Raw genomic sequence first — 26,406 nt, 5'->3', positions numbered from 1 at the left:
TCAGACAGTGGTAAATACTACAGAGAAAAATGAAAGAAAAATGAGACAGGGACTAGGACAAGAGTTGCTATTTTAAATACTATGGCCAGGGGAGGCCTTGCTGGTACAATGGTATTTGAGCAGGGGCCTGAAGGAGTGAAGAGCTACACAGACATCTAGGGGCAAAGGGGACGTCAGGTACAACAGCCTGAGACAAGAGCATGCTGGGCATACTCAAAGAACCAGCAAAGCCAGTGTGGCTGGGGTAGCCTGAGCAGGGGATGAATAGAAGAAGATGCATATAGGGCAATAGCAGGGGTGTCCATTGTGTAGATTCTGAGAAGAAAGCAGTATTAACACTTTTTATAGATGAGAAGACTGAGGCCCAAAGTATCTTACCCATGCCGCATAGCCAGGAAATAACAGACGTTTTGAACCCTGTCTTAATTCCAAATCTCCTGTTCTTAGCTACTGTTTCTGCTACTGTAAAGCACTAACATGAGATATAATTTTCACACCATAAATCCGGGTTCCATAGCATTCCCACTCTTCTACCAAGTTGTGTGCTACGTTGATTCAAATTGTGTCCTACCTGTTCTTTATGCTACTGCCGCAACCACAGAGAACTACAATAAAAGCCTAGAATGTTCGACCCAAATAGAACCCTGAGGATTATTGAGACAAAAAGTTTGCACATTTTTAAATAGTTCTGAGTAGTCTTGCTTTTCTCAGACCTTTTGATATCTTCCCAGTGCTCATACTTGGGTCTTTTCCCCTAATTTTCAAAATAGGTTATACATGAATGTGACAGAATTCAAAAGGTCAAAAGGGTGCACAATCTAACATACCTTAAAATAAATTTAACTTTATTTAATTGACCCTGATTATTTATACATGAGGCATGACAGAGGAAGAAACTGAGGCCTAAAGAGTTGGTTGCCCAGTTGAAGGCCACCCATCAACAAAGGAACCAGGTACCTTACCTAAACTCCAATGAGTAAGACGAGACTTTGTCTTGTAGAATATTTCTACATAAAAGAAATTGGGTGGGTTCATCCTTTGATGCCACTGGAGTATTTTTCATCTGTTTCCTTTCTTTTTGTGTGCCTGCCAGTCCCACCGAAAGATAAGGATTAGGGTTCAGAAAGCCTAACCATTGTGTCATTTCCCAGGATGGCGAGCCGCTCTCATTTGGTTCACATTTTTATTAAAATAAGATGAGTGATTTCCTCACATTACAGGCAAAGAGTCTTTTACCAGGAAAACCATACTTTTAAAAACACAGCTGATGGCTTTAAGGAACAGTAACTGCTAACATCAATTTCCTTTCACATCCAGTCCCCAAACCGTCAGACACTCTCCTGTCTCTAGCTGCCTCTTTCTCTTACCCACACGTATACATATAATTATAGATATGGTACATTTTATACGCCCACAAATGACTGAACACAGCAGGAAAGACAAAGGTGGCTTCTTCCTGGAGAGATATATGTGTTTATCTATATCCAACCCTCTTTTCTGGTTCCTGCTGTTTTTGTTTCCTAAGTGTATTTTTTTAGTTGATGGGTAGCCATAAATCCATCATCATTGGTGGAAGTTAGTGGATTCTGACGAGAGAATAGGCTGTGGTCTTTATAAATACGCCCACATGCTGGCAACAGCCTTTCCCTACTCGCACAATCGAGAATCAGGGAACTTTAGATTGGTTTTTTATTTTTAGTCTGTCTTGGTTCAACTCACCCTCAGTGAGTAACTCCGTTAGCCACTACTTCTTTTTATATTTATTTAGAAAAGAAGGAAAATGCATTTGAAGCAAATCAAAAGCATAATCTGTTCCACTTCTTATTTATTCTGTGGCTACTTTGGACAGTGAAAAGCCCAGAGAAATAATAAGTTTTATTGGTTTTTGTTTTCTATGGCTTGCTTTCTCAGACAAGTAAGTCCTCATCAGACAGTTTTGTTGATAGCTTATAAAGTTCCATTCCAACTATCAGCCTGGCTTTACATGGAAAAGGAAGAAAGTAATTGGAAGTATTTTTTTGTTTTATTTTTTCCTTTTTTTTTTTTTAGGAAGTATTTTCTATGCCTATTAAATATACTTTTCTCTTGCTAATCTGTGTCTAGTCCTGTTAAATTTTCAGATACAGGTTTATAGTGTCTTAAAAGTGTTTATTTTTGTTATCCCTTCTCTACAGAGATTAGCAGCAAGTCACCTAAACTAGAAAAGGTCTGACAGTTTGTTTTGCACACAGCAAGGAAGCTGGGAGCCAGATCAACTACATCTGACCCTGGAGCCAGCCTAGAAGGATGATAGAGATGGAACAGCTGGTGGCAGACTTAAATGTTAACAGTGACAATAATAATAGCAGTTGCAGCTAACACTGTATTCTCATTATGAAATTCACTGTGCTAGGTGTTTTTCATCTATAGAAGAAATAAAAGCGGCTGAGTTCCCAGGGACCCAGGGAAAGAAAAGGACAGAGGGACATGTAGTAGAAAGAGGCCTTGCGCCGGAATGAGAAGGCTTGATTTGATTGTGGCTCTACCATTTACTTGGTGATTTTGTCCGTTGCTGAGGCTCATTTTCCTTGCCTATAAAAATAGAAATAATACCAGTAGCCTCTCCCTACCCCCACAAGGTTCTTAAGGAGATCAAAAGTGATAATGCATATGATAATGGTTTGCATAATTATATAGTCTCTCTACCAATATGACTCATCAGCACTTTTTTAAAAAAAGATTTTATTTTTTATTTTTAGGAAGATGAGAAGTGGGGGAGAAAGAGAGGGAGAGAAACCTTGATGTGCGAGAGATGCGTTGATTGGCACACCCCCAACTGGGGGCCTGGCCTGCAACCTAAGCGTGTGCCCCATCGAACCGGGGACCCTTTGGTTTGCAGGCTGGCACTCAGTCCACTGAGCCACACCCACCCGGGCTCATTAGCACTTTTAATAGTGAGGTGATAGAGGATTGGCAGTGCATTGACTCTCAAGAAAGGTGGCGTGCACCTGCCTTCAGGAAGGAAGCCTATTTTACTCCTTCATCAAGGAAGAACAAAGGCAAGATAAAATAATCATGAGATAAGGAATAAAAGTATTTTAGCCACCCACTGGCTTGAGCTGGAGATCTCCACGGATTGTGCCTTCTGCAGCTGCCATCCCACCTGTGTGCCTCAGATGACGGGGGTGATAACAAGAGCGGGACTGTTTATTGAGCACTTCCTTGTGTCATATACTCGCACTTTCCATTTTCTCCCTCTCTCTCTTTTGTAATCAATCATCCCTTAATCCTCTCAAGAACTCTTCACAATGAGTATTAGTATTGTTATTATATTGTTATAATAGCAATAATAATAATGTTACTATTATTATTCACTTATTTCTAATTGGCTTGCTCAATGTCACATGACTAGCTAGTGAAAAACCAGGATTTGGATCCTGTTTGGCTGATTTGGGGCCTGCACTCTTAACCGTGTGTTATCAGACCTACTTAGGGGTTAGAGGCCAGGCATTTTTCAATGTTCTCTACAGGGCCCTGGAGTTTTAAAAATTTTATTTATTTACTTTTAGAGAGAAAAGGGAGGGAGAAAGAGAGGGAAACATTAATGTCTGGTTGCCTCTCAAGCGCCCCCTATTGGGGACCTGGCCGGCTACCCAGGCACGCGTTCTGGCTGGGAATTGACTGGTGACCCTTTGGTTCACAGGCCGGCATTCAATCCACTGAGCAGCAACAGCCAGGGCAGTGCCCCAGGCCTTCTGTTCCCCTCCACCTTATTCCTCGCACCCTTAGCCTAGGCAAGGGCAATTGAGAAAGCTGGGCAAGAAAGCCTATTTATCTCTGTTATACATTGAGGTTCCTTATACGATTCCTATCAGGGAAAAAAAAGTATATCAGTTTAAGATTTTTTTCAACCCTCACATACCACAATGTATTTATTTTACAGGTGAGAAAATGGAGATCCAGAAAAATGTAATTAGTTCTTTGCAGAACGTAGACCAAGTGTTTTCTCTGTATTATGATGTGTCTTTGTGGAAGAACAGAAAATCCCCTCTAAAACAATGTGAAAGCCCTCACTCTGGCCAGAAAGACCCATATCAGGAAATTTAAGATACTGCCTTTCTTTCAAAGGTTGAGTGACATGTCCTAGACATACCACCACTGAGAGGGCAGGATGTTTCCTCTCCCCTTTAGTTACCAGGAGGAGGGAGTGAGTTCATTCTCCACTCCAGCTCTTATGCCTGTTGAACCATTTCTGTTCAGTTGAGAGTAGGAGCGGGTCACAGGAGTTTGCCACAGCACCTGCTTCTTCCCAGATGAGAGTTACATCTTGGCTCTGAGGCCACTGTTTCAAAGGGCACACCCTGTGCTCTTATTTCCAAACAAAAACCTGAAGCAGCAGCACCTGGTAGAGCTGGGCTGGTTGGTCTCTGGATTAGAATGAATGGTAGTGCACATGCTAGGCTTGAAATAACTTTCCTGATGGGCTGCTGGGCCCTTTGGGAGCTTATGGTGCCAAGATCTTGCTCCACATTTTGATGTCTAAAGCTGCCTGCCATTTCCTCAATAAACGGTCAGGAGACTCTGCCTGTGCCAGAGGAACCAGCCCTGTTGCTACTGGCACTGGTGCCTCCTTTCATACTGCCATGTGGCTGCCCACCCTGGGCCTGCGTGAGCCTGGTTGTTTCATGTTACCAAAGCTGCCTAAGACAGTGACCTTCCCCAGAACCAAGCCTTGTCTCGATCCTCCAGCTCTCAATGGCTCTGTCCTGATTGACAGAAGACAGGGCAGCACCCTAAGGGTCTGACTCAGTTTGGGGGTTCTTATCATATCAGCCCAGACCTCTAGTTCAGAGCCACAGCGGTGGCTAGGGGCGGCCATGGTGAGCCTGAAAACCTGGTCAGGCTGCCATGATGTGCCACACACGATCCCAGGATAGAAACGTGCAATGTAGACCTTGATTAGAAGTGCTTGCATTTCTTTAATCTTTGTATAATATAAACAGTTCCTGGGGAGTTGCTTTTGTTCATTCTAAAAATTGCCATGAAATTGTTACTATTTATGTCTGATTTAATACCTCACCTAGAACATATATACTGGTCAAATAGAAATAGTCACTTAATGTTGGGTTTAGTCATAACAAAATATAAAACTAAAGAGTCTGGCTTTCTGCCCCTATTTGAACACACTAATCACGTTCTGTAGAGTAATGAGTTGGCAAAGGGTAGTGTTAATAATGGCCCAAGTACTTTACCCCACAGGTGTCGTTGGAAACCATCACTTCTCATTTCTTTTGTAAAATCATTTCCCTTTCAGTAAACTAATTACTATTTCCCTCAATTTAACATAAAACAACAGTGCTGCCAAAGAAGATAAAATTGAAGAACACAGCCTGCTGTTCTTCGGGGGCTTGGCTTCACAGCAGCTCAGCCCTGGGATGTTAGAATCGTCCTGCGATTTGTAGTACCAAGTGCTGGTGGGGAGTGAGGCCGTCAGATGTCTTGCCTACTTCCTCTCCCTGCCCCCACTCGCCTCATTCCCTTCCCCACTCTTGCAGGGTCACGCTGCAGAGTATTTACTCAGCTGTGGACTGGTACCAAAGCCTCAGTGCCATGGGGATCGGAAGGGGTGGTATGGTCATGCCCCGAACTATCCATGTCCTTCCGAGCATCTCTTGGCACAGCAGCCTGGCTGAGGGTGAGTGTCATTTAGAATGAGCCTTCACAACCCTTGCATAAAAGAACATAAAAACAATTGCAACTGAAAATTGGAGAGTCCACTCATGGGCTGTGGTGTTCTCTGGCCTTTGTGGTCATTCCTATCGAGATCATGCAGCCAGCCAACTAGAAGTTGTTTAGTCCTCTGGGATTCCCCGTGGCTTTGGTACCATTTCATTATCCCCAGTTCTTGTCCCAGCACTAGCTCACCCAGCCATCAACATGTAGACACTCATACAAATGAATTCAGACTAAACCCCATTACCTCCCCATACTTTTGGAGCTAAAAACCCTTGATTCAGGCTCAGGGGAAGGCTTTTTCTTAGTGAGGGACAAAGATACGGCCCCAGTTCCTTCCATCTGGCACCCCTCCACTTATCAATCTCCTTTAGTGACACGACTTTGACCTGGAAAACGTACCACTTCCCAGGAAGAGCAGAGGCATCTGAGTCTACAACCACACGCCGCCACAGTTCCTCAGAGCGAATGTTGTGGGACACACATGGTGGTCTGTGAGGGGTTTGCAGAGATGACTAAGCGGCCCCCACGGAGCTTCAGAGGCAGGAATTTCCACAGCAAGAAGGCAAACCAGATGTAGAAAAGACAAGAGAAGATCTTCATGCCTCTTTTCCAAGAAAAGAAGGGAGAACAAGTTAGCCCTTGAATATATTCAACATCAGTAATTTCTGACTAGCTTCATTTTCTTACCCAAAATAACCTCTTCCATCACTCTCTAGGATTAAAGATAACCAATGAAAAAATATTTTGAGTTGGGGACTACTTACGTGAGAAACTACAGTATTCATGCTGGAGTTGTAACAGTGGTACACTGAATTGCTGGGCAGTAACCCCGAGGTTTCCTCTGATTTTCAAGGTAAAATTGATGCTACCTATGCAAATAAATATTCAAGCGGATTGAGTTGAGCACTTGATGAGAAGGCGCTAGGAGTCAGCAAGCCCAGGAAAGTAGTGCACTGCCATGAGTTACCGCGTTTCCTGAGAGCTATGGTACCTACCAAACAGGACATTGTCCTTTTTCAGCATGTCATAGCTCCCAGATCTCCTCAGGCTCCTCTAAGTTGCTAGGCTGCCTCCTGTTCCTGGGAGTCCCCATTTCTGTACTCACGCAGTGACCAGAACTTTGTCCCTGTGAATTTTCATCTGAGTCACTATGTGAAGCATATTTCCATGCATTCATTCCTTCAACAGATATTTACTAGTATGTGCCAGGCATTCTGGTAAGGGCTTCAGTTAAGTCCAAAGATTTCTCAGTTTCAGGGCTTCAAATTTTAATTTAATTTTAATTGGTTAATAATTATAAAATAATACTACCATTTTATTGAGCACTTTGCTAATTATCCAGAAAAGTGTCATATATAAATGACCTCATTTGATTTTTACAACAATCTATGAGGTAGGTAGTGTGGTTTTTCACATTTTTAAATGTGGAAACCAGGGTTCAGAGAAGTTGTAGAACTTGTCCAAGTCACGCTGCGGGTGAGCAGTGGAGCCAGAGCAGTCTGATCACAGAGTCTGGGCTCTGCCCTCATACAGCCGCCCTGCCCGGCTACTCCGCCCTGTTTAACGTGGCAGCCTACAGGGCACCCACGTGTTTCACTTGGATGTGAATTGTGTCAGTCACCTGGCATGACGTCCCGGCCTCGTCCTGGCCGGTGTGGCTCAGTCGGTTGGAGTGTCGTTCTGTAACTGCAAGGTTGCAGGTTCAACCTTGGTCAGGGAACACACCAAGGTTGCAGGGGTTCAATCTCTAGTCTGCGTACATACGGGAAGCAACCAATTGGTGCTTCTCTCTCACCTCCATGTTTCTCTCTCTCCCTTCCTCTGTCTCTAAAAATAATGAAAAAATGTCCTCACGTGAGGATAAAAATTTAAAAAGTAAAAATAAAAATGTTTAAAAAAATAAAGGCCTTCCCTCACCAGCTGGCTCTCACCTGCTAGTGCAGAACTCGCAGGGCCTTTGGAGCTAGGCAGGCTTAGGTCTGAACCTCAGTCCTCCCTTCCCTCCTTAGCTGTTTCCTTCAGAAAGTAATTAACTTGAGTTAAACTCTAGTTTCTTTATTTCTAAAATAATAATAGCAAATACCAGCAGAGCACTTAATGGCGGGCCATTGTTCTAAGTACTTTACATTAACTCACAGCAAATGTATGATATTGGTTCTATCATCCCCACCTTATAGATGGGGACACTGAGGCATTGAGTGCTTAAAAGTCAAGTAATTTGAAATCAGTGGTAAAGCTCAAATTTGGACCCAGACAGCCTAACTCTAAAGTCCATGCTATTAGCTACAATACTACACTGCGCTGCCTCTAGAGCTGATGGGATCAAAGGTGCAAAACCCTCTGGTCTAGAGCCAGGGATGGAGTTGATGGGACAATTACCAGATTTAGAATAAGAAAGTTTAACAGCTCTGACCACCCACAAAAAGAGAAGCACCAATTTGTGGAGAGTGTTCTGATTTTGATCTCATACCAAAGACTTCTTATGTCTTTGAACTTTCAGGACTTGCTGGCTGAAACTTTCCTAATTGTGGGGATTCCTTTAGAGAAGCGTCTGTTGGGACACACCACCTACCTTCCCTGCACCTGCTGGGGTGCTGAGCGGCAGGGATGAGCAATGACGAGTGGCCACCAGCGCAGGTGTGCCCACCCCCAACCCCCAGTCCTCCGTGGCCTCTGGCCCAGCACAAGCCTCAGGGCTGGACCCCCAGCCTTTCCTGTTGACAGTAATTAGAACCTTTCAGACTCAATTTCTCACATTAAAAAAAAAAATCCCACTTCACCTGGAGCTATTTTGTTTCTGCAGTTTGTTTGGAGGGGAAAGCAAGCTCTTAAGCCTTCACACATTAATGGTTGATAAGATCGAGCTCCTGAAAATGTTAGCTGGGGAAACCTTGCAGCCAGACGCCTGAGTCTGAATCCCAGTTCCGCCGCCTAAGCACGCACCACCCGGGTTCGGGAACGTGCAGTGGGGATCACAGTAGTGAAGATCGATGAGCTAACACGTGAAACCCCTGGCAGAACAGCACTCTGCTCAAGTGCTCAAAGAATGTCAGCTATGAATATTATCACTATTAAGCCCATCCAGCCCTCAGTCACCCTTTGTTCCCTCCCAGCCTGTCCCCCAGGCTCTGGACCCTTCTCTCCTCACTCAGCAGATTATTTCATCTCTCTTAGCCTCCACATCCTCGTCTGTGAAATGAGACTGAGCATACTGGAGTCTACTTAATAAGATGTTGTGAAGGTTAAGTGAGCTACTTCAAGGCCTGAGCAAAGACCTCAGTGACTATTCAATCTCATTACTGTTAGTCCTGAAGCAGAGAGGGCTGCCTGGGAGGGCCTTTGAGATCTTGGAGAGTTCTAAACGCTGAGGGGCCCAAAGTAGACAGGAGCATTTAGGGTTAACTAACGCCCGAGCGTGACTGCTGGCGTGCTCAGTTCTGTCACACTGCATGGGGAACCCAGGAGGCACGTGGTAGTATCATACAAATGAATACTGCAGAAGGGGACTCAGAAACAGGTTTGGCTCAGGCAGTGGGGCAGAGAATAATCAAGGCAAAACGCCCCTAGGTTTTTCTCCTAGGCATTTTCCCCTCTCCTCTTCTGCCTTTGCTCCCACGATTTAAAACACAAAACCAAACTAACTCTCATTGTTGGGGGTTACTATGTTCTGGACATTCTGCTAAGTACTTTATAGACATCATCTCTTTTCATCTTGATTTCAACCAGGAAAGGTAGGCATCATTATTTTATACACGACAAACTGAGATCTAGAGAGACGACAAACAGATTTAGAGAGATTTGCCTACCTGGTAAATTGCAAAGCCAAATTTGAACCCTAGCATGTGGGACAGGAAGGAGATAGCTCTCATTTGCTCATCATTGTTTTGATTTTGGGACAAATACCACTCACCATTCTCCCGAATACCCACTGTGCAGCTGAGGAGTGTCTCCAAGTGACAGATGCCTCTTCATGGAGCTCACCTAGCCTTGATATCATCTAACCACTACTCTAATAGACACACAATTAGGGTGGTACAAGTTGTTTATTTGCCTGGCTTGCTTTCATCTCTTTATCTGACTATCTTCCTTACTTTGCCTTTGGGAAAGTCAAGTTCCAGAAGCGGTGGGCAGGGGGTTCTCTGTTTTTTTCTGAAGGATTTGGTGTTTCTGAGAGACTGTTAGCACATTAGAGAAGTACAGAGTTCTTTTTGTAAATCATTTTTCTGTCTTTGGGATGCAAGTATTAAGTACGTGAGTCAGAATACAATCAAGAACCCAAAGGGCGCTGAACAACTGAAACCAGGAGACGATTCCCAGCATTGTCCTTCTTGATTACTTTTGGGCACGATGCAACTCTCTCTCTCTCTCTCTCTCTCTCTCTCTCTCTCTCTCTCTCTCCTCATTTTCCTTCACCCTGTTTATCTTCCCAAGGATATTTTGTAAGTAATTGCAGGGATAAATGTGAATTCCTATGAGACACTTTGACCACCACCTCCAAGAATGGTATCAGGTATATCCACCAAAGTTTAGTCTGGAAAAGCACTGATGATTCAAAGATAGAACTTCCCTTTATTGACTTCCTGCAAGAAAGCACTTCTCTCTACACATATATAGGGAGTTCTGAAGTGAGATTGAAGTGGGAACACATTCGATTCAGTGGCTTTTCTCCCTTCCCTTTGCCTTTCCCTTCCCTCACCCCAAATCTGTGAGACCACGAGTGGCCATTGCTCCTTCCATTGAAGAATAAAACCCCCTGCCAGGCTGTGCCCGGGTCAGGCTAGCGAGGAAAGGAAAGCACACACCCTGTTGTGGCCAAGACAAAGGCCACAAAAGCCATCTTGATCCTTTGACCTACATTGACGCTGATTCTGTTCCTTGGTGTCCCTGACTTTGGCAGTGTGGTTAGTTTAACTCTCTGCCCCCACCTTGAATTGAGCTTTGATGAAAAAGTAGTAGGAACCCAGGCCTGTCCCCGGGGATTTGGGGTTTTTATCTTGGAAAAGCATCAACCGAACTAGCAGGGGCAGGAGATCTGAATTCCTGTGGCTTGGGCTAACTTAGGTCCAAAGAAACCAAGTGCCTATGATCATCTTCATTCCCCAAATGTGGCCATGCCCTTTGGACTCCCTTCTCGCACTCACTCTCCAGTTAGGCCGGCTTCCAGGCTGCTTGCCCTTGCCCTTGCTTTACCATTAGCATGTCCTTTCAGTTTTGAAATGCTTCAGCCTGTGGAATGCTACCTGTGAGTTGCTGCCGCATGGCTGATCTAAAATCTTTGGGAATGGTACTTGCAGTACCAACACAACTTCTAAGCATCTGTGTACTTCCTCTCCCTTGGGGTCCTACAAACCTCCCTGAGATTTGTCTCTCCGGGTCTTCTGCTGGGCCCCAGAGCCTCATGCTGGCTCATCTCTCCCGAAGCACTGCTTCTGTGTATCGGGGATTATTTGTTTGCCTTGATTGTATACCTTGGACCACTCACTTGGCTTACTATATAATACGATGACCAGATTTGTGTGCGGGCACCAAAACAAAGCCAGCCTGCATAATGCTGGGTGATAGAGTAATAAGTTCTGCGGGTTGCTGCACTGTGTGCTTCTCTTCCATACATTGCAGGCCTAAGTTTGCCTTAATTCTGCTTCCAGATATTCTGTGGATGGGTCTTTGGGCATGTTGTGGTGAATGTTACTGTGCCAGGGAATTTGAGCAGATTTAACCGGGTTTTAAATGAGTCCTTCTTGCAGATTTTTGTACACAGGGAAAAGTAAACTAAGAAGGCTGATTGAGGTACCCCTGTTCCCTCTTCTCCCTGCCATTTTTCAAATCAGTGAAGTTCCTTTGGCTATAATGTTGCAGCCAGGCACCTCCCACCCAGGAAAAGCTTTGTACAAACAGTGATCTTAAGATCTCACCCCTGGAGGTTAGTGGCTAGCACATCCTTAACTCTTGCCTTTAAAAGAGCAGCTCTACTGAGACTAGGTCTGAAACCCATGAAATGACCCAAAAGAGAGCAGTAAGTTCCCGTGCAAAGACCTAATGTTTCTCTTCATTTCCACTTCAGACTTGCTGACCATGAAAGAATATCACTGTTTGCTGCAATTATTGTGCCCGGATTTCCCGCTGGAGCTGACTCAGAAAGCAGCCAGGTATGTCTCCTGGGCTCCTGAAGCCAGCTCAGCCCCCTCTGTGCGGCGGGGCTTTTTAGAGAAAGCTGAACTGTGTACAAACAAACCATTATGATAAGAATAAAACCATTAGGAAAGAAACTGGCATTTGGAGAGAGGTCTATTTGGGATCTGCCCAAAAACATAATACTCACTTTCTGCGCATCCATACGGAAGCCAAATGATCCTTTGTGGTTTCTGTGGGGAGCCTTAGGGTCTGCAGATAGAGTTGGGGGGAGGTGAAGTAAAGAGGCAAACACACACATACACACACATGCATGAAAACCCCCAGAGGATATTCTGAGAAAAGAAGAGGCAAGGGTTGGCAGCAGCTTGTGAGGAAGGGGGTTGATGTTGGAGACTGGAAAGACATGAAGGTGATAAAGCCCAGCTGAAGGAAGGATAAGTTGTACTATTTATGCTAAAAGATCATTCCAGAACTAAGAAGACTTGGCAGAAATAGTTAGAGCCTCCTAATTTCTGTGTTTGGTTTCACTGTCATTCACATTTTTAATCAAATGAGGTGGTTGGCCTATGCACTCAGTTAACTTTTAACACAAAACCTGAGCTAAGGAAGCAAATGGAAGCATAGTAAAATCAATCAATCAGTCAATCAATCTTTTCTGAAAAGTGTCATAACAGAATTTTTAGGAAAATACTCTGTAAGACCCACCTCATTTTTTTTGCACTTCACAGATACCGTGTTTTTTACACATTGAAGGCTTGCAGCAACTCTGGGTTACGCAAGTCTCCTGGCACCATTTTTCCAACAGCGTTTGCTCACTTTGTATCTGCACATTTTGGTAATTCTCACAGTATGTCAAACTTTTTCATTATCATTATTTTTGTTATGGCGATCTGTGGTAAATGATCTTGGATGTTACTGCTGTAAATGCGTGTGTTCTGACTGCTCCACCAGCCAGTCATTCCCCCATCTCTTCCCAACCCACTTGGGCCTCCCTGTTCCCTGAGTCACAACTACACTGAAATTTGGCCAGTGAATAACCAGACAGTGGCCTCTAAGTATTAAAGTAAAAGGAACAGTTGTATGTCTCTCACCTCAAATCAAAAACTAGAATAGAAATTATTCAGCTTAGTGAGGAAGGTATGTTGAAAGCCAAGATAGGCCAAAAGCTAGGCCTCTTGCATCAGTTAGGCACGTTGTGAATGTAAAGGAAAAGTTCTTTGAAGAAATTAAAAGTGCTACTCCAGTGAATGCATGAACGATAAGAGACCAAAACAGCCTTATTACTGATAAGAGGAAAGTTTCCGTGGTCTGGATAGAAGATCTAACCAGTCACAAAATTCCCTTAAGCCAAAGAAAGCCTTGTCCAGAGAAAGACTATAACTCACTTCAATTCAATAAAAGCAGAGAGGTGAGGCAGCTGCAGAAAATTTTGAAGAGGTTGGTTCATGAAGTTTAAGAAAAGAAGCAAGTTATCCAGAAGCTTTAGCTAAAATAATTGATGAGGGTAGCTACAGTAACCAACAGGTTTTCAGTGTAGATGAAACAGCCTTCTATTGGAAGAAGATGCCACCTAGGACTTTGACAGCCAGAGAGAAGTCAGTGACTTGCTTCAAAGCTTCAAAGGACAGGCTGACTCTCCTGTTAGAGACTAATGCAATTGGTGATTTTAAGCTGGAGCCAGTGCTCATTTAACATTCTAAAAATCCTAGGGCCCTTAAGAATTATGCTAAATTTGCTTTTCCTGTGCTCCAGAAGTGGAACGACAAAACCTGGATGACAGCACATCTGTTTACAATATGGTTTACTGAATATTTTAAACCCACCATTGAGATTATTTTTGACAGATTCCTCTCAAAATACTACTGCTCATTGACAATGCACCTGGTCACCCAACAGCTCTGAGGGAAAAGTACAAGATTAATGCTGTTTTCGTGCCTGCTAACATAACATCCATTCTCCAGCCCATGGATTAAGGAGTAATTTTGACTATCAAGCAGTGTTATTTACATTGTCATAGACAGTGATTCTTCTGGTGGATCTGGACAAAATAAATTGAAAAACTTCTGCGAAGGATTTACCATTCTAGGTGCCATTAAGAACATGGTTCATGGGAAGAGATCAAAACATCGCCACAAACAGGAGTTTGGACGAAGTTGATTTTTACCCTCATAGATGACTTTGAGGGGCTGAAGACTTCAGCGGAGGAGGTAACTGCAGCCGTGGTGGAAATAGCACGAGAACTAAAATTAAAAGTGGAGCCTGAGGATGTGACTGAATTGCTGCAACCTCATGATAAACTTTAACAAATGGACAGCTGCTGCTTATGGGTGAGTAAAGAAAGTGGTTTCTTGAGATGGAATCTACTGCAAGTGAAGAGGCTGTGAAGATTGTCGAAATTACAAAAAACAACAACAACAAAGGATTTAGAATACTACACAAACCTAGTTGATAAAGCAGCAGCAGGGTTTGAGAGAATTGACTCCAGTTTTGAAAGAATTTCTACTGTGGGTAAAATCATTCATGAAAGGAAGAGTCAAATGCAGTGGCAAACTTCACTGTTGTCTAATTTTAAGAAACCGCCACCGCCCTGACCGGTCAGCAGCCATCAGCATCGAGGCAAGGCCCTCCACCAGCAAAAAGCTTAGGACTCGCTGAAGGCTTAGGTGATGGGTAGCATTTTTTAGCAATAAAGTACCTTAAATAAAGTACTTTAAATTAAGATACGTACATTAATTTTTTAGACATAATACTATTGCACATTTAATAGACTACAGTATAATATAAACATAACTTTTATATGCAATAGGAAACTAAAATATTCATGTGGCATGCTCTATTACAATATATGCTTTATTGAGCTGGTCTGGAACTGAACCCGCAATATCTCCAAGGTATGCCTGTGTTACAGCATACATGATAGATACATGTCCTTATACATTGTCCAAACCCAGAGATGGTATAACACCAGGAGTGAGTGGTAGTGTAAACTATGGACTTGGGGGATGATGTGGCATGTCAGTGTAGGTTCCTCAGTCGTGACAGACGCACCACTCTGGAGGGGGATGTTGGTAATGGGGGAGGCCATGCATGTGTAGGAGAGGGATTTGTATTGAAATCTTTGTAACTTCCCTTCGACTTTGCTGTGAACATAAAACTGCTTTTAAAAAAGTAAAGTCTTAATAATAATTTTTTGAAATACCCAGCTTCCCTAAATCATAATGAATGCATTTACCTTTATTCTTTCATTTATATTCATTTACCTTAATTATCTCAATCCTCATAAAAACGGTTACTTCCCATTTTACAGAAAAATAAACAGGTATATCTCAATTAAAAAATATATTAAAAAAGAGAAAACCGAAGCTCAAAGAGGTTAAGTCCGTTGCCTGAACTTACTGATAGTTCAGTTGGTTTTAGCATTGCCCTGTACACCAAAAGGTTGCAGGTTTGATCCCTGATTGGGGCACATACGGAAGGCAACTGATCAATGTTTGTCTCACATCAGTGCTTCTCTCTCTCCCCTCCTTCCTTTTTCTCTTAAAAATCAATGAAGCATATCCTCAGGTGAGGATATAAATAAATAAACAAACCAACAGTCCCAGGTTCACCTGAATCCAGAGCCTTTGGTGTGAACCTCCTCACACTTCATGACATCACTTCTGCTTGGTAGTTGGACCCACTGACACAAGGCTGCGTGGGCCGCACTGCACCAGGAACCCCCTCGCTCCTAACATGAACCAGCCAGCCCCTGGCTGACTAGGAAGATGGGAAATCCACTGCTGCCCACAGCTGACAGCAGCCTCGCACGGCGGCAGGCTGTTTGGCAGTTCAGAGCTCATACTAATTTCGCCAGTCATGGGCAAAACCTGTTTAGTGATCACACACCCCAAGTTTTTTAGGGTTTTGTTCCCCTCATTGTTCAATGGATACTTACCTTTTGCAGTTCAGGTTTTATAATTTTAATTTACTCTGCTATCCGAAGGAGATGTAGGAATTTTTTTCCCCTTAGCTGAAAAGGGTGTGGGAGATTATCTCTTGTAATTTAAAAACAGCCAAGTGGAATTAGTTTCAGATTTCCAATGAGCAGTTCCTACTTTGGAGTCAGATCATTTTAAGGAAGATTCAGCCCCCAATTTTTGGGGGGTTGGGGGGAGGGAGAGAACTCAGCATTCTTAAAGACCAGACTTAATAATAAAAATCAGCTACAGTTTCTACATAGCTGAATAATAAAAAAATTGGCTGTGGTCTGTAAGTAAAAAATTCCTAAAGAATTCTTAGGGAAAAGGAGCCGTAAGTGTGAGTGTGTGCACACTGTGAGGGTAGACAGGGCCGTGCCAGTCTTGTTTGCTGCTGGATCGCCACCGCTAGTGTAGCCCCGAGATACACTCTAGACACTCCATTAGTGTCTCCCAAGTGAATGAATGTTCCTTGTCTGGCAGTTAACATGCTTCTAATAGTCCATGGTTCTAAAGAACTAAGGACAAAAGTCAGAAACTATATCCTATACTCATTTGTCCGTTCATTTATATATTTATCAAATACTTCTTTTTCAACAATGTTTTGATATACCATATAATTCACCCATTTAAAGTATTAAACTCAATGGCTTTTAGTACATTCACAAAATATATTTATATCCACCACCATAATCAATTTGAGAATATTTTAATTAGGCCAAAAAGAAATCCTGCACCCTTTAACCATGACTCTCCAATCCCCTTATCATCCCCAGCCTTAGGGAGCCACTAACCTACTTTCTGTCCCTGTAAATTTGCCATTTATTTTAAACTCTAGACAGTTAAAATAAATAGAATCACATAATATACGGTTCTTTGTGACTGGTTTCTTTCACTTGGCATGTTTTCAAGCTTCATCCATGCTGTAGCATGTGTCAGTACTTCATGAAATATTTCTTGAGTGCCAGTTTTGTGCCAGGAGCTATTTTGCACACTGGGAATACAGTGGTGAGTAAGTGACATGTCCTGCCATTCAAGAAGCTTGACATTTGGTTTAGAAGAGGATCACTTGGGTAGCAGCTACCGCCTGCCACCACTTTGTGACATTTCTCCTTGGTTCCTACCGCTGTGCTCCTTCCCCATTCCTGACAGGCAGGGGGCGGGTTTCGGAGGGCAAGCCTTCTGTGTGGCTTTCAGCGCCCAGCAGCCACAGCTTTGCATTTGCCCCACCCATCTCCCAGATCCTTCCAAGCTGGTATATGTCTGTTCTGCAAGGTTGGAATAGAAGTAATAGAACCCTCTAAATCCACAGTCTTCTAGTTAACGATACCAAGGCTTCTGGAGTGATGCTTGTCTAGCTGGGGCCAGAAGCTTACACCTCTGCACCAAGAGGCCTGCTGTTTGATGGAAACTTCAGACCTTTCAGTGGGGGGAGGAGGAAGCACTGCAGCCAGCCTCGGCCAGCAGCAGAGGGAATTCTGGGAATGTGAGTGTAAACAACACGGGCCTAGCAGGGGTGTCCAGCCTGCTATGAATGCGGCCCAATACAAAATCGTAAATTTACTTAAAACCTCTTTTTTGCTCATCAGTTTTCATTAGGGTTTATGTATTTAATGTGTGGCCCAAGACAACTCTTCTTCTTCCAGTGTGGCCCAGAGACACCAAAAGGTTGGACGCCCCTGGCTAGGGTAATGCTCAGGACACTGGCTGCAAGATGAGAGGTGAATTCAGAACTAGAGGGGTTGTGTTTTCTCCTTATGTGTGAGCATCAGGCTTCTGTGGCAGCCCCACCTCCCCATGCCATTCTTTCCCAAATACCACCCAAGCTGGTGTGTGTGTAGAGAAACCGTATGTATCCAAGGAAGTGCACTGATTGTATTAGCTTTTCTTATTACGTTGAGGATCCCAACTTCCCCCTAACAAGCCCAGCCTTCTGACCGGCACGGCAAATGGGGGTGGCTAGGCCCTGAAGGCAGTTACTGTTGCCAGAAGAGGCCCTGCCGCGTCCCGTCTCCCTGCTGGGCTCCCTTTACTCAGGCCAGGGGAGGAGGCTCCCGTCCGTGATGATGTGTGTGTGAAAGAATGTAATCCGCGGGCAGCTGCACACCACAGCCTGTCCAGGGGCATGGCGTCTCCACATGCACCTGACTTACGCACTGCAACACTGTGGCCAGGCCCTGGGGTGGCAGGTGCAAGCTGGAAACAAACTCCGTGGCAGTGCCCAGCCAGAGAGCCCCCTCCGCCTCACACAACCCTGCAGCGTGGGCGTCATTAAGTTATTTTATTCCCAAGTGGTTGCCGCAGCATCTGTCTCCATCCCTCAGGGACTGAGGGCTTTCCTGATGGTTCGGACCATGCCACGAGAGCCAGGCTTTTTTATTGTTGTTGTTGTTATCTTTTTTATTGAGGTATAATTGACATGTGACATTATACTTGTTTCAGGTGTATAATATCATTAGATATTTGTATATATTGTGAAATGATCACCACAATAAGTCTAGTTAGGATCTGTCACCATACAGAGTTACAAAGTTTTTTTCTTATGATGAGAACTTTTAAGATCTCTCTTAGCAATTTTCAAATATGCAATACTGTATTATTAACTATAGACACCATTCTGTACATCACATACCCTTGACTTACTTATTTATTACTAGAAGTTTGTAACATTTGAACCGCTTCACCCATTTCACCCAACCCTACCTCTGGCAACCCACCAATCTGTTTGCTGTATAAGCTTGCTTTGTGGGCTGGGTACACCCTCCTCTTGTAGTTGAGCCTTGATTGCTGTTGGCAGGTCAATGGAAGGGATTTACCCAGGCCAGTCAGCTGCACGGACTGGCTGTGACCACTGACCACCAACCTCCGCCCTCCCTGGAGGGTCAGCTGTGCAGGGGCAGGGTGGTGGCACTCCAGTGTACTCTGTAACTGTCCACTGGGTGCTCAGGCTCTGGGGTTTCCCTGGGGGTGCAGGCCAAGGTCAGCCCCGTTCTGTGTTCTGCCCAGGGTCACCCTGCCTGAGCTACAGAGCAATCTGAGATGGCTGCTACTTGTGCCAGGCTTGGAGATTCCCAGGCAAAGCCGCACTGTGAATCTAGGCTGGCTGCTGCTAGTGCCAGGCCTGGGGCTGCTTAGCAAGAGGTAAGGGGGCTGGGGGCTCACTGAGGCAGGCTGTTGATTGTGTGATAGGATTTAGCAAGTTGTGAAGCATGAGCCAAGGCCAGCCATTCATACAGAAAAGTCACGGTTAACAGTTTGGGTGGGCCTGTAATTTGGGTAGGATTGAGTTTCAGGGCATCTCCAGGGCAGTGAGTTTCAGGGAATCTTTCAGGGGCAAACAGTGTTAGCCAGGTTAATGGGGACTCAGATATGGCACCCATCTGCCAGCTCTGTGGCTGTGTAGGGGGAGAGCTCAGCAAAGGGACAGTGGCCTCTGCCCGCCTTTCTGTCTGGGAGAAAGCTGTCCCCCAGCTCTCCCCTTGATGCCAGACGCTTCAGTTCCTCCCTGTTTGCCACTGGTGCCTTTAAAGCTGCTGCCCTGGTGCTGGAGCACAGGGGGAGTGACTCTGAGTAAGTTTGTGTGTAGGTTCTTTAGGGGGAACTGCTGGGGACTCCAGGATTTCCTTCCACCGACCCAATTCCTGCTGGTTTTTGCAGCCAGAAGTTAAGGGGGTTTATCTTCCTGGCACTGAAACCCTGGGCTGGGGGGCCAGGTGGGGGGCTGGGACTCCTCACTCAGGAGATATCCCTCCTGAATTTTTATCCACCACACGTGGGTGTGGGACCGGCCTCTTCTATGTCTCTGCCCCTCCTACGACCCGGGGTGGATGCGGTTTCTTTAATTCTGTAGCTGTCAGGCTTCCATTCAGCTTGATTTCTGACAAATCTGAGTGATGGTTGTTCTATATTTTAGTTGTAATTTGATGTGGTTGTGCAAGCAGGTGAGCCATTTTACTTATCCTGACTGGAAGTCTGACCAATTTATTTCACTTAGCATAATGCTCTCAAGGTCCATCCATGTTGCTGCAAATGGCAAGATTTGATTCTTTTTTATAGATGAATAATATTCCATTGTGTGGGATATCTATCTATCTATCTATCTATCTATCTATCTATCTATCTATCTATCTATCTATTTGAGAAAGAGAGAGAGAGAGAGAGAAAATAAATTACACACACACATATAGTCACATTTTCTTTACCCATTATCCATTCCTCCATCAGTGGACACTTCTGTTATTTCCATTATTTGGCTATTATAAACAATGCTGCAGTGAACATGAGGACACATACATCTTTTTGAGTTCATGTTTCCACTTTCTTCAGATGATGACCCAGAGGTGGAATTGCTGGGTCGTATGGTTGTTCTAGCTTTAATTTGGGGGGAACCACCACACTGTTTTCCTTAGTGACTGCAAGAGCTAAACTTCTTGAGATCAACTCCTGATTCATAATTTACCAGCTGTGCCCTTGCGAGAGTTCTTTCATTCCTCTGAGCCTCTGTTTCCTCATTTGTAAAATGGGAATAATAATGCATTGTAATAGCTGAAGAAGTATGTGATGTGCTTAAAATAAGGCCTGGCACAGAGTAAATTTTCAGCCTTGACTTAGAAGAGCACAGGCATCATTGGGTTAGAAAGACGTGCATGTATGCGCCACCTGTGCCCTGTTCACTGGGTGACCTTGAGGATCTAAACTTCTCTACACCCTGTTTTCACATCTGTAAAATGGGGATAATGATGATATCTAAATGGTAAGGTGGTTGTAAGATTTCAACAAATAAATAAATAAATAAATTGCTTAGCATGTCATAGATAGTCTATAAATAATAGTTTCTTGCTGTTAAAATAATGTTGGCATTATTATTATACCAAGATTTTTTTTAAATAAATGAGAAGTTCCCAGGTTCCCTGAGGCAGTCCTTTCTGGCCTTTTTTCACATCACAACACTCAGAAAATAATATATAGCAAAAAGTGGGGTAAAGACAAGACTGCCTATATTGAGCCTGCTGGCTCTGGCCTCCTCCCAGCTGGGTGAAGGGGACCATCATACCTGTAACTCACTCACGGTCCCGGTGACACAGGAGTGGGAAGCTGTTCTCCAAGGGAGAAGATTTAAAGCAGCGCATCAGAATCACCTGCAGGGCTTCTTAAACCACTGAGTTAACTTGCTTCTGTCTCAGTGAAGTCCTAATCCCCTAGTGAGTAACATACATTTGATAGGAAAATCTCCTTTGTTATGGTTATATGCTGAATACATACAGTGCTTCAAAAGCACATAAACTCCCAAAGAATCTAGTTTTAGACATAGCAGCTCACCCCCACTGGAGAGAGTCACTCAGCTGGTTCCTAATGGTGAAGGACTCACATCCTGGAAACAGACAGCCCTGGATTCAAATCCCTGTTCCCTCACTTACGGGCTTGTGACTGAGCAACTTCTCTAAGCCTTGATTTCTCCATCTGTAAAATGGAAATAAAAATAGCACCTGCCTCTTAGATTTAATGATATAATGCATGTAAAATGCATCTCCTTTAGCCCTCAAAATATATTACCTATTTTTATTTTTTATAAATTTTAATTGATTTTTTTTTAGAGAGAGAGAGAAATATCAATTTGCTATTCCACTTCTCTCTGCATTCATTGGTTTATTCTTATATGCGTCCTGACCAGGGATCGAACCCACAACCTTGGTGTATTGGGCTGATGCTCTAACCAACCGAGCTACCCAGCCAGAGCCTTTTAGTACCTATTTTTAAAAATCATTGTTAGTGAATGGGAGGCGTGTGTAATTCTTATAACTTATTTTTCCAGTGTTTACTGAGCATCTACTGTCTGCCAGACCTCATGCCACACACTGAGGGTACAGCTCTGTGCTTTCTTGGTGTCTTTCTTTATGCCCCTCTCCCGCAATGTCTTTCTGCACAGATTTCCTCCGTAGATCTCACTTGCCCTCCAACAGTATCTGTTCCCCAAAAGATCTTTCTCCAAACACCATCCTTTCCTTCCTCATTCTTTCACTCACCAAATGCCTTTATGTGCCAGTCACTGTGCTTGTGGAGGGGCTATGACAGTGAGCAAAACAGATTCTGCTCCAAGGAACTTACAAACGGACAGAGCAGCAGATACAAAATGAATGAAATGCCAGGTGCTCTATAACATGGTAACAGGAGACCCAGCCTGCCCTGGGGAATCATGAAAGGTTTTTCCATGAGGAAGAGTGGTTGAATTGGGGGCCTCAAGGATTAGGAATAGAGGAGCATGCCCTCTCAGCTATCTAGACATTATTATAAGGCCATGATAATTAAGATAGCATGTTACTAGAGTAAGGATAGACGGATGGATAATACTAGGCAGGCCAGAACAGATCAATGTGCGTATAAAAACTTAATATATAAAAAGGTAGTATTGCAGAGAAGTGGGAAAAGGGATGATTCAGTAAGCAGTGGTGGAGCAGTTGCTTTTCCACATCGGATCAAACAAATCCCTACTTCATACCATATTCAGAAGTCAGTTTCACGTAGATTACAGACCTAAGTGTGAAATGCAAAACTCTTAAAAAAAAGAATAGAGGAAAATATTTTTATGGCCGCGAGGTAGGTAAAGAATTCTTAAGCAAGATACAAAAAGCCCAAGCCCAATGGACAAGATTGATAAACCTGACTGCAAACGAAATTGCATTCGTTTACTCAGCTGTTGTTTGGAGTGCCTGTTCCGTGCCAGGTGCTTTCAATGCTGAGGACGGAGCAGTGAACAAAACCCAGTCCTTGCCCTCATGGAGCTGACGCTCCTGAGCGGGGAGAACTGTCAGCTAGAAAGCAAGGAGTTCCTGAGGGCAAAGCGAACCCTGGCCGCAGTGGCCGAAGTGCGGAACCCTAAACCTCTCAACTGCCAAGGAATTGAGAATTTATATTTTCTAGTCAACAAAAACCATCATAAACAAAGTTGGAAGACAAGCCAGAGACTAGAAGAGGATGTTATGTCTATAACTAACAGATTAGTCTGCAGAACTTTTAGTCTCAAGAATATTTTATAAATAACACCTACAAATCAGTAAGAAAAAGATAAATAACCTCAGTAGAAAAATAGTCCAAAGATATGAACAGGCAACACACAGAAAACAAAACCCTAACAGCATACAAACGTGGGCATATTGTCATGCCCACGCTCACTAGTAATCAGAGAAACGCCAATTACAGTTGAGGCACGACTTTACACCCATCGAATTAGCAAGAGTGGAAGAGTCTGACAAATCGAGTGCACGAGGACGCAGCACAGCTGGGACTCTCACAAACTGTGGGCGGGAGCGCAGATTGCCATGGTCATTGTGTAGCAACAGAGGCAAATCTTAAAAAGTTCAAGCAGTGTACCTGGTCGTAAGGCAACATGCAGCACTGTTTGCAATGGCTGCCACTGGAACAGCTGCATGTCCCCCCACGTAGGGAAGGAAATAGTACGGTACCTTCAGAGACTGGGATTCTATGCAGCAGCTAAAAGGAATGCAGGGATGTGCTTGTATACATGCATCAAGAAATCACAAAATATCAAGTTATTGAATGAAACGTAGAATTTGAAAACAACCAAAAAAAGCCACCTAACATTTTAAGAATACAGGCATTTGTGTGAGCTAATATAGTACAAAAACCTGGAGAGGGACCCTTAGCCACTGTGTTTCAGTAAACTAGTGCTAAACCCCCAAGAGTCGGGGCGATCTCTGAGGCAGAGGGCAGAGGAATGGGGGGAGGGAGGGGTTCACTGGTGGCTTGGATGGCATGTGTGGTAGTTTACAAAGCTTTTAAAAATGGAAGCGAGGGCGGAAAATGTGAGGGTTTGATAAAGTTGGCTAATGGGTACACAGATGTGGGTTCCGTTATCTCTGTAATTTTCTGAAGTTTCAAGTATTTCATTGAACACAAAGAGGATGGGTCCGGTTTGGGTAGGGGGCGGGCGGGAAGCGGTAGGGAAGAGCGCCGCCTGGGGAGAAGCCAGGCTTTCAGCAGAGATGGCCTAGAGGAACTCCAGAGGCCCGTGGGCCCGGGGTCTGAGGGGCCCACAGCCATGCGTTGGATTTGGGTACAGGGACACCTCGGAGACATGGTGGGTTCAGTTCCAGACCACTGCAATAAAGTGAGTATTGCAATAAAGCAAGTCGTAATCCTTTTACTAGTGGAGAATCTTGCCTACAATTTGTACAAAATGAAACGTCTGTGAAGTACAATGAAGTGAGGTATGCCTGGGTTTATCCCAAGAGGACGGAACAGTTCTCCCCTAGCTGTAAGACTGCTTGGGAGGGACCAGGAATGGGGTTTAAATGGTGAGCTGGATCCTTCATGCTGTCTGCTGGAAGAATTGCCACTGGGACCTAAGCTCCCAGCCCACCTGAGGGCGGTGGCTATGCACTGATGACAAACACCAAGGGTGCCAGAAAGGAAAGGCCACCAGCAGGAAGGTGTTACGGCCACTAGAGAGCACAGAGCCCATTGTTTCATACCAGGTGCCTCTGCGCGCAGTCCAGGAACCGATCAGAGCTGGAGGGACCTGTGCTTGAATTGCCGCTCTTTCGCATCTAGCCTGTGACCTTGGTCACGTTTCTGAACCTCTCTGGACCTCTGTGCTCTCAGTGAAGACACCCACCGAGCTCCCCTCACAGGACTGATGTGAAAAGAGAATGAAATGGTGGCCGCAGAGCAAGCCCCTGATGAAGAGTGACCGCCGCCCTAGCTGTCCTGACAGCGCACACTCTGGATCAGGCTTCTGAGGCACCACTGGGCAGGCGGTGCTTGGGGTCCCCGCGAGGTGCAGGCTGGGCCAGGGCAGAGTGACGTGGACATCCCACGCTGGGGCCTGAACTTGTGGCAGCTTGTGCAGCACGTGGGTGCCTCCCGTCCAGCCCAGAACAGGGGCCACCCTAAGGAGGCGTCTCCCAGGAAGCCTTGACATCAGCCTGTCCCTCCCGCCTGGAGAAGGCAGCCAGGGTGCAGTTCGTTCTCACTCCTGGCCCTGACATTAAGACACAGGCTGCAGAGGGGCGCTATGAGCCCAAGCAGACTTGGGACATGCTTCAGCTGCACTCATGAAGAACGCTCGTCGCGGGACCCCCAACCAGCAGAGCAGTCATGGAAGGTGGCTCTTCTTTCTGGCCCTGGCTGGGGCTGGCTACCCCTGGCAGTGGACTCGAAACAAGATAGCTTCCGCCCAAGAGCCTCTGCCCAGTTGGGTGCTGGCAGCACTTACTTCCTCTGAGCTATATTTTTCTTTGCTATTTTGAACTCTTCCAGCACCTTAAGCAAGCTAGGATACACTTATTTTGAGTGCTCATTATGCACTAGGTACAGTACATCGTCATATCGAGTCTTCACAAGAATCCTGTGAAACAGGAATGACAGTTACCTTTCCTCTTTACAAATGAGGAAACAGGCTCAGAGAGAAAAGATAACTTGGCCAGTGAATGCTGGCGCTGGGATCTAATCCCAGGGCTGCAGACCCAGAGCTCCAGGAAAGTGGGTGCAGCTCGAGCCACTAGACCAGGAGCACGGACCCTTAGGTGCAAATAGGAAATTGGCAAGTCGGTGGGTTCATCCTGGAAGCTGTTTCTTCCTGGGCACCTGTTTACCTCCCAGCCTGCCCGCCCGCCCCAGCTGCTGCAAGTCAGCGAGGGAGGGCGAGAACAGCCAGTCCCCTCAGGATTAGCTTGGACCAAGTGCTTTTTCTCTATTCCAGTTGCTGGTGCTGGACTCCACCCTTCCCATGGTTCTGCTCAGAGCCAGCCTGATCTAAAGCACCTTTACCTCTCCCCCAGAGTCCCTCTCTCTGGCCTGGAGGCATGGCCTGCAAGGATCCCTCCACGACCCAACAGATTTGTACAGACTCCTGTTGGCAGCAGCTTTACGCTGGCTCCACTTCAAAGCAGGGGCGGCCCGGCTCCTCCAGGTGTCAGAAGCAGCTGGCACGTTAGCCGAAGGCCTCTGGCAGGAAGGGGTGTTGAGCCAACTGCCATCAACTGGAAAACAGCACATGTGGATGACCTCCTCTCCACGAGAGTCCTTCTTGAGGCCTCCGGGGGTGGGGACAAGTTTGAGTTCAGGGTGAGGGAGCTAGCTGTCTGTGGGATATGGGGTTGTCCCTGTCACCAAAGGCAAAGACAGACCTGGAAAGCCTCCTTCCTGCCTTTTCCTGCAGATCAGAGCATTAGTTTGGAGGTGGACAGTGCAGCAAGTGACGTTTCTAAAGTCACTTTCTCTAAGCCTTCCAGACTTTTCTGCCGCCACCGTCCTCCAAACAGCAAACTGCACCACCAGAGCCAGACTGACTAACAGGAGGAGCTGTTAGTTCTGTCCCTACTAGGGACGACACCCGCAGAGCTGCCAGAAGCTCTTTGTACTTGTGGGAAGTACACGCCTTCCCAGGCTTCTGCTTGGGTGTCTCCAGCAACAAGAAGCTCACTCCTTCACAAAACAGCTGCAGTCCCAGAGCTGAGAAGCCCGAACAAGCCTCCTGGAACCCAGCACTAGATCCCCGTGACATCTGCTCAGAGGCAGCCCTTCAAAAGGCAGGCCTCAGCCCTCACCTCCGTGGACTTCTCTTCCAGGCCACTGGGTCTAAGTG

General features: G+C 45.1%; 1 protein-coding gene across 2 annotated transcripts in view; it reads left to right on the top strand.

Annotated features, from left to right (window-relative positions):
* CSTPP1 (centriolar satellite-associated tubulin polyglutamylase complex regulator 1) overlaps window positions 1-26,406 on the top strand; it is a 150,739-nt gene that overhangs the window by 112,858 nt on the left and 11,475 nt on the right. For both annotated transcript variants that reach the window (XM_054587057.1, XM_054587056.1), the window contains exon 4: window positions 11,777-11,861. In XM_054587057.1, coding sequence (XP_054443032.1) covers window positions 11,777-11,861 — 85 coding nt within the window. The remainder of the gene's footprint in view (window positions 1-11,776; window positions 11,862-26,406) is intronic.

This window comes from Pteronotus mesoamericanus, unplaced genomic scaffold (genome assembly GCF_021234165.1).
Source record: "Pteronotus mesoamericanus isolate MK-2021 breed Mesoamerican mustached bat unplaced genomic scaffold, CSHL_Meso_final scaffold_1066, whole genome shotgun sequence".
Classification (NCBI taxonomy): domain Eukaryota; kingdom Metazoa; phylum Chordata; class Mammalia; order Chiroptera; family Mormoopidae; genus Pteronotus; species Pteronotus mesoamericanus.
Note: the sequence above shows the minus strand (reverse complement) of the source record. Positions and strands in the feature narration are given on the sequence as shown.